The sequence below is a fragment of the Brienomyrus brachyistius genome, chromosome 13 (genome assembly GCF_023856365.1).
Source record: "Brienomyrus brachyistius isolate T26 chromosome 13, BBRACH_0.4, whole genome shotgun sequence".
In the NCBI taxonomy this organism is placed as follows: domain Eukaryota; kingdom Metazoa; phylum Chordata; class Actinopteri; order Osteoglossiformes; family Mormyridae; genus Brienomyrus; species Brienomyrus brachyistius.
In genome coordinates this window covers 18,088,859-18,102,436 of record NC_064545.1, presented here as the reverse complement: position 1 = coordinate 18,102,436, position 13,578 = coordinate 18,088,859, and the positions used below count along the sequence as shown (strand labels likewise).

The following is a 13,578-nucleotide window of genomic DNA, read 5'->3' as shown; positions in this document are numbered from 1 at the left end:
AGCAGGCACAGTCGCTCAGTGTACCGCGCCACCCTCCATCTTCTGACCGACCACCCTTAAGGCTTCAAGATAATAATCTGCCGGGGAACGCGACGGCCATAAAATATGCTACTCTGCCGAGGCTCGAACCAGGGACCTTCTCGACAGCAGGCACGGTCGCTCAGTGTGTCGCACCACCCTCCATCCTCTGACCGACCACGGGTTCATGATGATGATCTGCCAAGTGACGTGATGCAAAAACAGACACTGGAATGTCTGACGACCTTCTGATCGCAGGCACGGTCACTCAGCGTGTTGCGCCACCATCCATCCATCGACTGACTACCATTAAGGGTTCATGAGGATGATCAGCCGAGTGACGTGACGCAAAACCAGTTACTGCCCTACCCGAGGTTTGAACCAGGCACCAGTCGGTTGCAGGCACGGTCACTCAGTGCATCGCACCACCATCCATTCATCGACCAATCACTGTTAAGGGTTCATGATGATGGACTGCCGAGTGATGTGATGCACAAATTGATACTGCCCTGCCCTGGGCTCGGCAGAGTAGTGTCTTCTATTGCTGTCATGTCACCCGGCACATCATTATCTTGAACCCTTAAGGGTTGGTTGGTCATAGGATGGATGGTGGCACGACGCGCTGAGTGGCCGTACTTACAATGGAAGAGGTCCCTGCTTCAAGCCTCGGGCAGGGCAGTAACTGTCTGTGTGTCGCGTCACCCGGCAGATCATCATGAACCCTTAACGGTGATGGATGGATGGTGGCGTGATGCTCTGAGTGACCGTGTTTGCAATGCAGGAGGTCCCCAGTTCGAGCCTCGGCAGTGTAGTATCTTCTATTTCCGTCGCGTTACCCGGCAGATCATTACGATGAAGCCTTAAGGGCTGTTTGGTCAGAGGGTGGCGTGACTCACAGAGTGGCCATGTTCGCGATGTAGAAGGTTTCTGGTTCGAGCCTCGGCAGAGTATTATCTTTTATTTCTCTTGCGTTACCCGGCAGATCATTATAATGAAGCCTGAAGGGTTTTTTGGTTGGAGGATGGAGGGTGGCATGACAGACAGAGTGACCGTACCTGCAATCAGAAAGTTCGAGCTTCAGCGGAGTAGCATCTTTTATTGAGAGTCAAACTTACGAATATATATGAAATTTACGTATATATGTCTTTTTTTCCCTATCTTGCCAAATAAAGGACGCTCACACATGTACCACCTATCTCTTCTGCCAAGGCTGGGCTTGAACCAGCAACCTTCTGATCACAGATACAGAGGCTTAGCCTGCAGCACCACTCACCATCCCTACTTGTATGCTGTTTTTCGTATATGTTTTTTTTCCCCTACATTGCCAAATAAAGGAATCACAGACACGTACCACCTATCTCTTCTGCCAAGGTTCGGACCAGGGAACACCGGCATTGCCAGCACAGACGCTCTGTGTATCGTGCCACCGTCCATCCTCTGACACAGGAAACCTTAAGGCTTCATTGTAATGATCTGCCGGGTAACGCGATGGAAATAAAGGCTACTACTCAGCCGAGGCTTGAACTGGGGACCTCCTGCATCACAAATATGGTCGCTCAGTGTGCCGTGCCAACCTCCATCCTCCTACCCATCAACCCTTAAGGCTTCATGATAATGACCAGCCAGGTGACGTGACACAAAAACAGATACTGCTCTGCCCAGGGCTCGAACTGAGAACCTCCTGATTGCAGGCATGGTCGCTCAGCGTGTCGCACCACCCCCCATCCTCCGACCAACGAACCCTTAAGGCTTCATTATAATGATCTGCCGGGTGACACAATGGAAATAATAGATACTACTCTGTGAGGCTTGAACCGGGGTCCGGGGAAATTTTGCTGACTTTTGGTCTGTGGATCGATGTCAGATCATTTACAAGCGTGACGGTGCAGAGTATGAAGTTAAACACCGTATTATATTATACGACAGAAGGAAATTTTCAGCAGAATGGATTCCACAAAGCATCAAAAATATCTTTCAACTAAATCAGTCCCTTCTTGCCACTGAAAGCGACTGTATTTGCACAGACGAGTATTGTCAAGAAGCATTACTGTAGCGTTTTAATGGGAAAAAGTCAGGTTGTGAATGATAACTTAAGGTTGAAATGTAAAAAGGCATGATAAACAACTACTTTGAGTTTTTTCAGTCGGTTTAGGGCAAGAAAATGAATTTACAGCGAACGTGCGCTTCTGCTGCGCTGGAGAAGCGACTTTGCCTTTAAATGGAGCGAAGACGTCAGGGGAGGCAATCCGTGGCAGGGGGGCAGTTTAGGGCACAACACCGGTCCACAGATGAGCGTGCTGGAGATTTGAGGGAGTACATGGGCAACATGGTGGAGGCGCTGATAGCCCTGACGAGCACGGACCTCACTCAAAGCAGGATGCGACTCGTGGGCCAAGGTGTTTTAGGACTGCAAATAAAGCATTTTGGGATTTTTTTCTCTCCTTTTCCTCATTGAAGAAAAACGATTCCTTACCTGTTGGACACTTCACATTAAAGGTTACTGCCTCCCAACCCTAATGTACAAAAGACAGGCTACAACTGGAATTACTGGATTTAATCAATCTATAAAAGCTGCGAACACTCCAGACCACGGTTAACAATACAAGAATTAAGTTATTTACACAATTTCATAAAGAAATGAGAAAATGGAATAAAACTCTTAGCCTAGAAAAAAACAATGCCTTTATGTTTTACTTACACAGAAAACTGACAGATTAAACTGATAATGTACGTAGACTGACAAATGGCATTCCCTGGGAAAAAAGTGAGCACCCATGCTATCCCCATATCAGGAAAATAGAACATATCCAAAATAATCACTTAGGAGAAATGCGTGTGTATCCATGGGCTCCCACTGTGCTATGAACAGAAAGTCCTGTCTGACACACAGCTGTTCCTGTGGTGGGTGGTCTAGGGCGAGCGTCAGTCTGGGTCTATCAGTTGAATGTACATCTTCCCCAACCCCACTCGTCTGCCCCATTGGGGACAAGTTCAGGTCTTCCTCTTCTGTACAGTGGGACGCTCAAACACATCTCTCACACCCCCTGCTTTCTGTTTAAAGAACTTGCTGTTCTGGGCACTCTCCTGAGCCCACGGGGAGTCGAAGGAGGTGGTGTCCTGGTCCACCAAGTGCGTGTACTTAGTGCGTCCGGAGCGTCCAAAGTTTTTGACCTGAAATTCACAATAGGAGAAGTTACATAGTTAATTGTAAAAGGCCAGTCTTTTGCAGGCATTAATTCAATACGTTATGCAATGCAACTTAAAGGACACGCAGCAGCGAATCCTGCCCTGACCTGCATGACTTTGGGAAGGATCGTCTTGTTGAAATGGTCCTCCAAGGTGGGGGCACTGAAGTCTCTCTTGAATACGTCCTGCTCTTCGTCCTGCGTGGGAGGTGGGAGTGTAGGGTTGAAAAATGTTAAACCAGAAAGAACTCCCTTCTGCGCACATATCATACAGTTCTCCATGTCTGCTCACCATGAAGAAGGCTCCTCTGTGGTAATACTTCTGGAGGAACTTGTATTTCCCTTTAATGGCCTTGTTGGTAACCTGTCTGCCACTGTTCCGGAGCTCAGCCCTGCGCTCCTCGTCTGTGAGGTTGTGGAACCTGTCAATTTCAGTCTTTTCCTTCTCCATGCTGTGCAACAACACAGTACAGAGAGTCAGGACCAATTCAGTAGGAAGACCCAGCTCAGCCAATTTATGCCTTGGTAGAATTAATGAAAAATAACAGTAAGAACTTTAAAAAAAATAATAAATTTAAAGACTCACGCTTCTCGCGATTCACGGTCCCGCTTGATGCGCTTGAGCTCACGGACCTTCCAGGCCTCGTACTCCTCCTCCTCGTTCTCTCCATCCGTGTCCAACGCTTCCAGGGCGGCCAGCGTGCGTCGATTCTCCTCAAACTCTTTCTTTGCCTCCTCCTCCACGATCTTGAGGGTGTAGCGCCTTCGTTCCTCCGCCTGTCTCTTGGCTTCAGCCTCCAGCTCCTTCTGCCTCAGCTCCTCTGCCTCGCGCTCAGCCACAGTCACCCTGTCCTTCCTGGAAGAAATGGGCAAATAACAGGCTTTAAAAAAAAATTACATGAGAATTAAGCAGGTGAATGAATCGTTGACATTACAACAAGACTTACAGTTATCTGTAAACAATGGGAGAGGACGCTCTTGCCATGAGAAAGAGCCTCTTACTTGCGGATGAAGACGGGTTTGAGCCGTGGTTCTGTCTCGTCTTCGCTGTCTGTGTATTCCTCATACTCTGACTCCGACTCTGACTCCTCCCCAGATTTGCCCTCTTCTTCCACCTCCATGATCTCCATTTCTTCATTCTTGCGCTCATGAGCTCGCTGACGCATCATCGCCCTACGCCTCTCGATTTCCTGTGCAACAGCACCAAAGACCCAGCTGGCTATAATGTCCCAGTCCCCCAACTTGCTAAGAAAAGAGTAAAACAACTGCCACCCTCTTTACCTCATCATCGACTTCCTCTTCCTCCTCCTCGTCTTCCTCGCTGCTCTCGTCGCGTTCAGGTTGCCATGTTCCTTCGTCTGACTCCTCACTGGCCTCTGCCATCAGCTCTGGCTCAGCAATCTGTCTATGTCGTGCCAACCTGGGGGAGGGAGAGGAAACCCACTCAACATGTTCAGGATACTCAGGGCATCCCAGATTTCACAGACGCATGAGGGAAGAGGCCAAGGTCAACTGGTACCTTTCCTCCACATCCTCTGAGACACGGTTCATCAGACGCTTCAGCCGAGGGTCGGACACCTCTTCTTCCTCCAGCTCCACCTCAGGTTCTGCCTCCTTGCCCTTCTTCACAAACTGGAAATCTTCCTCTTCCTCGTCCGAGGATTCCATAGGGGCGTAATCGGGCCGCTTACCTGATACGTAGCGCTTCACCTTCACCTTCTCCATAGAGATCTCACCTGTAGAGTGATGGCATTGAAAATATATTGTCTGTTAAACTGTTTCGCCATTGCTGTGAACTGATACTTAGCACTCGAATGCCATCAAAACGGCAACTTTTCACGTTAACGATTAACTGTGCTTAAGTTATCAGATGTCGGTGTATAATATTTTTTTGGAAACTGGAGATACTGCATGTCAGTCGATTTAAACTATGAACAAACATCAGAGCCGACATGTTTCAGAAATGCTCTGCGTGCGCTTGCGGTCTTGGCTGTCTTTTGCCGTGGCCTCTCCATACCTTTTTCATTTCGCACCGGCACGGCTCCAGCCGTCGACTGGATCGGCGGCTGCTTCATGTTGAGAGCGTTCTGTCCCGACATGATGGATCAGGTATGCGAATACACACTATTATACGTATTATTTTCTTTATCCAAAGACACTCTTTTCCTGCGCCGTCTCCTCTTAGGAACAGGAAGTGAACGTTAGCAACCGGATGTTGATGCTATCCGACCACTGCAGCATAACGTGATCACAAAGGTTCCGAGGATCGACTTCCGGTTTTGGCGAGGGAGCTGCATCTATCCCTAGTGCTGTTCAAGTTTATAGTAAAAATAAGAAATACTGCGTATTAAAACATAAAGCCATAAATAAAATATTAACCTCAAATGCAATTTTTTAGATGTAAATTGTGCTCAAGTTATGCTTAGTAGTTCCTTTACAGGAGTCACCATTGTCAAGATGTTAAATATATGAAGACATGGCATTATGAAACGTACAGAAATTCTTAATTCTAGTTATCTCCTGGTGACATGGTAACTTGCACCTAAATGGTTCTACTTGTATATACAAAAAAGTAAGCGTCCTTGCGTCGATATAACAAGGCGCATGCGCAGTTTTAACAGTAGCCCTTTATTTCCATACTGTGACGTTGTGTCTGTCCGAGCCAATAGGATACGCGCTTACGCTCAGACTCAGGGATTTGAATTCGATCGAAACTGTCAGTGGGAGAGCGAGAGGTGCGGCGAGGTTTTTCTGATTAAAAAATATACTCATATATATTTATCGCTGGACAAAGAACTGCGAAAGGTTCTTTGGAACGTTGGTACCATGAGAAAGAGGTAAGTGTGATTTGGCCAGTTTTCCTTCTATGAAACTGTTAACTCGGCAGTTCAGTGCGGCGCTGCCTCTGGTTCCTATTCTTTTTGCGGTTCTGCTTCGTCACAGATTTGTCTTTGTGTGACTAGCACTTTATATCCTCATATAGCTCAATGCTATTATTGTAACTACTAAACTAGATAATCCCGGTTAAATCAAACAGCCGATTATTATCCGAGAACCCGCCAGGCTCCTTATTCAGGGTTGCCGCATACAAACAGGTGTCTGCCAGTTTGCCCAAGACGTTACCTTAACTTTACTAGAATATAATCCACCCAATCTGTCGAGACGTATTTAACAATCACACGACACCTGCCTGCTCGGTGGTTTGTTTTATTTACGCAGGCTGACTCCTTTAGTCGCTTAGCCTTTTGAGATGGACCGTAGGCTGAACCCAAAACGCAACACTTGGTCGTTCCTGTGTCGGTACTTATCTTATTTATTTCAAAGCAGCCAGTACCCCGGGTGTGTCCCCATTCAGGGTCGCTAAAGGACGATCATGGTACTGGGAATCGTCCTTTCTTAATACGGACAAGGTTTGTTTCTCGTACTGGCTCACTGAGTGTAGTTGGGGTGTCAGTCGAGAATAGGTGTGGCTAGTTCTGCTTCTGAGCAGAATTAATGGAGCCTGGCTGCTTGTATCAGGGGTGTGGTGTCCTAACGTCTGCAAAGTGCTCATTTAGATTGTGGTCCTCTTGACAGTGAGGTCCTTGCCGCTGAATCTGTGGCATGCCTAAATAAAGCCCTGTGCCGCCTGAAAGACATCTGGGAGGAAATCGGGATCCCAGAGGACCAGCGGCTACAGAGGACAGAGGTGGTGAAGAAGCATGTCAGAGTGAGTGCTTATGCGGGACATGGTTTAATGGTTTAGGATTGTGCCTCCCTGCCTTTCTATCTGTGCTGCGTGGGACTCATTAGACTGCTACTCTGGCTGCAGGGTTTGCTGGACATGATGATCTCCGAAGAAGAGAACCTGAAGCAGCGATTGATGAACAGCATCGCAACGTGTCGCAAGGAGCTGGACGACTTGTGCAAGGAGCTGCAGCTGTCGCCGTTCGAGGTGAGCCGGCGTCCTGAGGCCTCACCTCTGGCTTCCTTGTGGACGGCCTGGTGTCTTGTGTTTAAGAGCACACTTGTGGTGGCAGTTCGTAGGGCCTGGGAGGTGCCCTTATATAATATAAGGTTCCAGTGCAACACATTAAAACAGCATTACTCCAACATAGATGTTCACTGCTATATTCGTGTCAGAATGCTCCTGTTTCTTCTTAAACGTTTGGCTAAAGTATCAGTTGAATAATCGCATGTTAATAATCATGTGACTCAGCAGTTTTTAAATCCCTGGAGAGAGAATTGTTATGCTCAGGTAAACTTGTAAGGTGTTTGGCTTGGTAGGACGAGGATGGGAGCACCATGCTTCAGCTGGAGAAGGACATCCGCACCCGCCTGGAGGTGATGTTAAAGCAGAAGAATCAGCGCATGCAGGAGCTCAAAGGCCTTCAGGACCAGGAACGTGACCTGTGCGATGTCCTGTGCACGGGTGCCTACAGCATCGACCCCGCATGCGTGCCCACCCTGGAGCAGCTGGAGGCCTACCGACAACACATCGCCGGCCTCGTTGCGGAGAAGGTCCTGCTCTGCTCCCGCCTACGACCGTTTGTTCTTTATAAACCTTTTTTTTAAGAAGTGTATATGAATATATGTATTACTGTTTGACAAAGCTTTACAGTGGGGAATGTGTGTGATCTGAATGGTTTTTAATGGTCTAGGATTGTGCCAAATGTGGAAGTTCTGTGATTTTCACTCACTGCAGTGTCCTGAGTTTACAAAACATGGTGCTATAAACAAAAAAGATCCAGTGGGAAAAGTCTTCATGACCAGTCTCAGGGAAATAGTCAGACAAGTTTCCAGTGTCTTGTTAAGTCCGTTCAGGCTGTTCTGTGGGTGAAGGGCGTCCTACCTCGTTTTAGGCAGGAGTAAGTGATAGACTGGCTAGAGAGTGTATGTACTGCGTATTGTGTGTACAGGTGTGGAATAGTGTTTGCCACATTGTGAGAACCAAATGTCTCCACCGTCTGGTAAAACCAATTATCTTCAGCTAGAGGGGTCTTTTTTTCAGCTCCCCACAATATAAACCTCAATTGTATGAGAATCTGTGAATGCAATCAAAAAACTAAAGCAGTCAAAAGTCTTGAGTTTATTCTAGTTATATATGGTTAAGGTTAGGGCTGGGTTATTATAGTTAGGATTATGGTTATGGCCACAGAAATGAATGGAGAGTCCCCACAGTGATAGGTATGAATGAACTCTGTGTGTTTTCAGTCCATAAACCATAGAGCTAGTTTATTTGGACTGATGCTGAGACTCTGACTGTGCAGATGATGGTAGATTTTGCAGCTGTACTAATAATGTTTGTGTAATCTGCAGGAGCGGAGGCATGCAGAGTTTGTTGACATCAAGAAGCAGATCATACTGTGCATGGAGGACCTGGAGCAGGTGCCCGATACCAGCTTCGAGAGGGACGTCGTCTACGAAGAAGAGGAGGCCTTCTGCCTCTCCAAGGAGAACATCAAAACTCTCAAGCTGCTCTTGGCTCAGGTCAGTGGCTGCTTGGGGGGGGGGGGATGGTGGTGACTCTTCACACCATCAGCAAGCTCTGCTGGTATTTATTTTCCTGGTGCAGGTGCATTCTGTAAAATTCAATATGTTTTTTGGCAGTAATTGCAGATGTTTATAATCCTGTAGATGCAGTCCATATTTATCTAGGTCATTGGCTTTGCTAACAATAGGTGCTTTTATGATCCCAGAATCTGGTCCCGAGTTACAGGTCCCTGGGCCGCCTGGATCGGGGACTTTCCTAACTCCTGGCCACTTTCAAGTGTCACATATTCTGCTAATAAGCCAGTGCCGGCAAAATTAACCTAAAGTATATTGGTCATAGATATTTATTTATTTAAATCAGTCAGACACTGTTTCCTTGAACAGCTGTAGTCCTGTTTCCTTGAACAGCTGGAGGAACGTAAGGCTGAGAATGAGGCTCTATGCAGCTCCTACCGCAGACAGATCCAGGAGCTGTGGGATCGGCTGCAGGTCCCACAGGTGGAGAGAGATCAGTTTTCTGAGCATATGGTCATGTGCAAGAAGAGGAACATGGAAGCGGTAAGAGGCGCCCAAATCCCGGCAGAGCAGGGCTCTCGATGTGGCACCTGCATTTACAAAAAAAGCCTCAGTGACTGCACTGATATCAACATGAAGTGATGGTGTGATGGAAATGACTGATATGCTCTCCTCAAATCTGCTGATTGGCAGCATTTTGTCCCGATTGACCAAAAACTGGCCATTAAACGCTGGAAGGGGCTAAAAGGAGTAGGTTAGAAAGGGACTGGACAGAGCTTCTGTAGCAGAAAATATTGCTTCTGTTTAGAATGAGTTGCAGTAAAGTGAAGTTTCTTTAAAAAATTATTTGAGCTTAGTTCTTTTAATTGTACATTCTGGTGTCCTTCAAACATATAAGGCTTGTCTGGAGATGAATACAGTGACACAGTTTCCCTGGAGGATCCTGCTTCAGTGTGAATGGTTATAGCTGTGGCTGCGTACAGAGACGGTGACACCCCGGTGTGTTCTCCCCTCTGTCAGCTGGCGGCCGAGCTCCAGCGCCTGGACCAGTTGAAGATGGAGAACATCCGTGAGGTTACGGAGGCCGTCCGGGCTGAGCTCGCCTCCTACTGGGAGAAGTGCTTCTTCAGCGCCGAGCAGCGGCAGGCCTTCGTGCCGTACCACCACGGTAAATGGGAGGATCTGAGCCGACTCGGTCGCCCGGGGGGGTCTCAGCTTGGTGATGTCAGCGGGTCACATGGTTCTCTGTGTGTAGAGGAGTTTAGTGAGGAGCTGCTGCAGCTGCATGAGGATGAGCTCCAGAGGCTGAGGCAGCACTTTGAAGATCACCAGGAGCTGTACGAGGGGGTGCACCAGTGGCAGGAGAACTGGCTGCTCTTCCTGGAGCTCGAGGTGAGCAGGGCAGGAGGCTTCGGCGTGCCACTCGAGTCTGTTATTACATCTTAGCGCCACTGATTCTATATTAATAATCCACTCCAGAAAAAAGCGACAGATCCCTCAAGGTTCACCAACAGAGGAGGAAACCTTCTCAAGGAGGAAAAGCAGAGAGCCGACCTGCAGAAGAACCTGCCCAAGGTGAAGCCTGCTCAGATAGCCGTCGCCTGCCGCCGGCCTGGCGGAGCCCGCCCTCTAACCCTCCCCTGCCGTTTGTGCCCTGAAGCTGGAGAAGAAGCTGAAGGCCCAGATCGACGTCTGGGAACAGGAGCAGGGCCGCGAGTTCCTGATCGACGGCAAGAAGTTCCTGCAGTTCGTGGAGGAGCAGTGGGAGCTTCACAGGACGGAGAAGGAGAGGGAGAGGGTGGAGCGGGTCAGAAAAGCTGCCTTTGGTCCTGGAGCAGCATGCTAGCATCATGTCAGTAATGTTGTAATGGCTACTAAGATATTTGTTTTGAAACAGCAACTGAAAAAAAGCAAGCAGACGGAAGAGGACATGCTGTATGGCACTGCTGTACGGACTCCGTCAAAACGGCGGCTCCCGGGAAGCACCACCCCTGGGAAAACGAGAAAGGTAGATTATTTTATTACTCGCATGTGTGGCGAGAGCGTCACGCCTGTCACTATCTATTAGATGAGATCGACCTGTCATATTGACCTGCTTGTGATTGGCCTTTAACCTCTACCATAGGCTAACATAGCCTGTGATTACGCTGCTGTCAGCCACTGGTTGTTTAAGCTCGTACCAGTTGATGCTGGGAGGATGTTAACATGAAAGCTGCCACACGCAACTAACTGTCCCCGCCTCTTCCCCAGCTCAACGCCACCTCCAGCATCTCTAGCGCCACTCCTAATAGCACGATGCGCTCTGTATTTGGAGGAACCATCTGCCATTCACCCATGTCCCACCCACCACTCTCTGCAGCTAAGGTTTGTGTAGAAACTGGGTGGGCTCTAGGACCCAGCATTCTTGCCTCAGTGAACCGCCAGTGGATGATTCTGATTGGGTGGAATTTCTGTCCGTCTCCCTGTCTCTTCCCCAGCCTGGGCTTACATCACGAACGCCGGGACATGGCAGGCCTCCACGCGGTGCCCTCATGGAGCGTAACAAGGAGAACATCACTCAGGCCCCGGGGTCTCTCCTGAGAGGTGTGCTGAGGACCCCTGCCAGTCCACAGCGTAACTACAGCATAAACTCTATCGCCAGCACCTATTCTGAGTTTGCGGTAATTCTCTATTTTAAAAATACTAACTCTTTTTCCCTGGATCTCTTCAGCAACACATAGTCTAGGCAGAGGAATTCCCTTCAAATGGCATTTAATTGGAGTGCGTTAATAATTTGGCATGTAACATGAGTAAACAGACGCATCAGTGATTGCCAAAGTGAAGCCTTTTAAATGTATAAATACGACGCATTGCTCTGATGCAGTAAATTCCCTTTAAATCTATGTAGTCGTCGCTGTAGTTCCTTGCAGTTCTGGTCGGGTGCATTTCTGATTCTTCATTCTGTTTTAGAAAGAATTTGTCAGCCCTGACCTCTGCATCCCTCCCAGGTACTTGCAAGCAAGCCCCCCCCACACTTGCTGAGTGCATGAGCTGTTAACTACACCCCTGTAAATGCCTAACATTTTAGGTTTTATTGCCTGTGACCAGCCCCCTTTTCTCAGCCTTCCAAGTTCCTAATTAGGCTTGACTCTGTGACATCAGCCTTATTAGTGTGTGTATATATGTATATTTATAAGAACATATTGTAATTTTTAAGGTCCTATAGAGTATTGAGCAGTCATTAATAAATGTCTGAGTATATATCTTAAGAGTTATAAATAAGCAGAAAGATTTGTTAAAACTCTTTCCAATCCAAACTGTGTCACGAAGGTCGAGCCGTCGTTTTCAGCCGGCGGGTTCCTGTGATTTCATTAAGAGCAGAAGCTGTATATTGAGGGTGCCCCTAGGACCAGGGCAGGATGCTGCTGGGCTGGGCTGTGTGTTGCTGTTTTTACTCTGTCTCCATACTGAGGGTTTCTGGTTAGCCGGTCTATCATACTTACACTCCAGCAGTCTAACTACCTGTGTGACTTACCTACCAGCTCAGGCTCATGGGTTACAGGCAGCCTGCTGTAGACTAATTCATCTGATACTTTTCAGTGTTTCTCTAGCCTCTGAGCTCAGAACCAGACTGCTAACTAGTGTTGGGATTGGTAAAGCAAAAAGCTGGCGACTGGAATCAATCACCTGTTCTCTGTCTGATTCTGCCTCATCTATTTAAATTTGTGTATTTATGTAAATTAGTACTATATTTCATTATACACCCATAAAGTGACTAATTTAATGGTGATTTGCCAAACAGATTAATAATTCTAGTATATTTGTTGGTCCTCTAAGTGTGATATGGGGGAGGTGCACCATGTTTTGGTGTACAAATCATGCGTTGATCTCGATTCACATTCTTTTCTTTTTCCTCCTCAGCGTGAACTCTCAAAGGCTTCCAAATCTAACTGCAAGACAGGTGCCCTGAACTCCACCATCACTCATCGGTGACCTGGGGGGGTGGGGGTGCATTTCCTGTCACTACGGTTATGAGACATACATGAAGGTAAATCTGACCTTAGGATGGACACTATAGAGACAAGCTTATGTAATGACATGTATTTTTTTAATAAATTTACACTTTTAATTAATTATTTTTGCACATACCAAAACATGTCTCTGATAATTAAGCTGGCATGTCTCTTGTATATTAAGCTTAGTCAAGCTCGAAATGCTGTGTCATAACTGAGTCCTCTTAGTAGAGATGAATGTAGGTGGTGGTTTAGCTATGAAGTAAGAATCAGTGAAATGGTGTTTAGTGCGCAGGCGAGGCTGTGGGCTCCCCCCTCTGAAAGCGTGCCATTCTGCATTTTCTTCTCCATTAATATTTTGCACATTACAAATAGTTTCACTCAGCATTACTCCTTGTATTTATTCATGGTGCTTTACTGTTTATATTTGGACACTTCCTTGATTTGATTTTGCTTTATGAATGGGTAACTCTTCTGAGCTGTTCCAGCAGCCCTCCTGTACACTGTAGTTTACACATGCTGAGAGTTTTTACCCGTGGTCCCCCCCTACCTTACCTGTCTCTTGTAAATAAATGTTTAATTTTTTGCGCTTTTTCTGATGGCCCTGTTGTCATATTAAGTAAAGGAACAAAAACTTAAAATCTGCTTGTACTGTCTGAAGTTTAATTTACTGTAAATACGCTACCTGTGTGAAATGATCATGGAATTGTGTGACAAAACGGTTGCGATTAACATGTAAAAGCATTTTCAGCTTCAGTAGCGACACTTGCCGTGACAGACATGGATCTGATTTGTGAATGTTTGTCACTTGATCTTGTTGTTCAGCTCCTTTATGAACAGCTGAAGGAAAACGGAACACACAGATGAAGAGCCACTGTATTTTCAGTCCCAAAAGC

At 47.1% G+C, this 13,578-nt stretch overlaps 2 protein-coding genes across 5 annotated transcripts; one reads left to right on the top strand and one right to left on the bottom strand.

Annotated features, from left to right (window-relative positions):
• Positions 1–2,557: 2,557 nt before the first annotated feature.
• mfap1 (microfibril associated protein 1) lies at positions 2,558–5,422 on the bottom strand. Its single transcript, XM_048972818.1, has 8 exons — positions 5,221–5,422; positions 4,723–4,939; positions 4,485–4,623; positions 4,206–4,393; positions 3,790–4,059; positions 3,496–3,655; positions 3,312–3,401; positions 2,558–3,189 (listed from the first exon to the last, which is right to left on the bottom strand). The coding sequence occupies exons 1-8, from the start codon at positions 5,300–5,302 to the stop codon at positions 3,010–3,012; spliced, it is 1,326 nt and encodes a 441-aa protein (XP_048828775.1). The 5' UTR covers positions 5,303–5,422; the 3' UTR covers positions 2,558–3,009.
• Positions 5,423–5,830: 408 nt separating this feature from the next.
• Positions 5,831–13,327, top strand: LOC125706232 (protein regulator of cytokinesis 1-like). 4 transcript variants are annotated; one of them, XM_048972814.1, is made up of 15 exons: positions 5,831–6,040; positions 6,780–6,912; positions 7,015–7,137; positions 7,470–7,703; positions 8,502–8,672; positions 9,084–9,233; positions 9,711–9,858; positions 9,946–10,082; positions 10,170–10,265; positions 10,351–10,497; positions 10,588–10,698; positions 10,941–11,054; positions 11,168–11,350; positions 11,640–11,677; positions 12,591–13,327. In XM_048972814.1, exons 1-15 carry the CDS (start codon positions 6,030–6,032, stop codon positions 12,637–12,639), a joined length of 1,845 nt encoding a protein of 614 aa, XP_048828771.1. In that variant the 5' UTR covers positions 5,831–6,029; the 3' UTR covers positions 12,640–13,327. The 4 variants fall into 4 exon arrangements, with proteins under 4 accessions (XP_048828771.1, XP_048828773.1, XP_048828774.1 ...); XM_048972816.1 differs by lacking the exon at positions 11,640–11,677 and having other exon boundaries at positions 5,849–6,040; positions 11,168–11,303; XM_048972817.1 differs by lacking the exon at positions 11,640–11,677 and having other exon boundaries at positions 5,850–6,040; positions 11,168–11,273.
• Positions 13,328–13,578: the final 251 nt, after the last annotated feature.

Excerpts from the sequence above, each read along its gene's own strand:
- LOC125706232 (XM_048972814.1), top strand. Across the intron at positions 10,083-10,169 it reads TGCTCTTCCTGGAGCTCGAG|AAAAAAGCGACAGATCCCTC; the intron begins GTGAGCAGGGCA and ends AATCCACTCCAG. Across the intron at positions 11,678-12,590 it reads GACCTCTGCATCCCTCCCAG|CGTGAACTCTCAAAGGCTTC; the intron begins GTACTTGCAAGC and ends TTTCCTCCTCAG.
- mfap1 (XM_048972818.1), bottom strand. The coding sequence starts at position 5,302 with ATGTCGGGACAGAACGCTCTCAACATGAAGCAGCCGCCGATCCAGTCG. Across the intron at positions 4,060-4,205 it reads AAACCCGTCTTCATCCGCAA|GAAGGACAGGGTGACTGTGG; the intron begins GTAAGAGGCTCT and ends CATTTCTTCCAG. Across the intron at positions 3,190-3,311 it reads TCCTTCCCAAAGTCATGCAG|GTCAAAAACTTTGGACGCTC; the intron begins GTCAGGGCAGGA and ends TGTGAATTTCAG.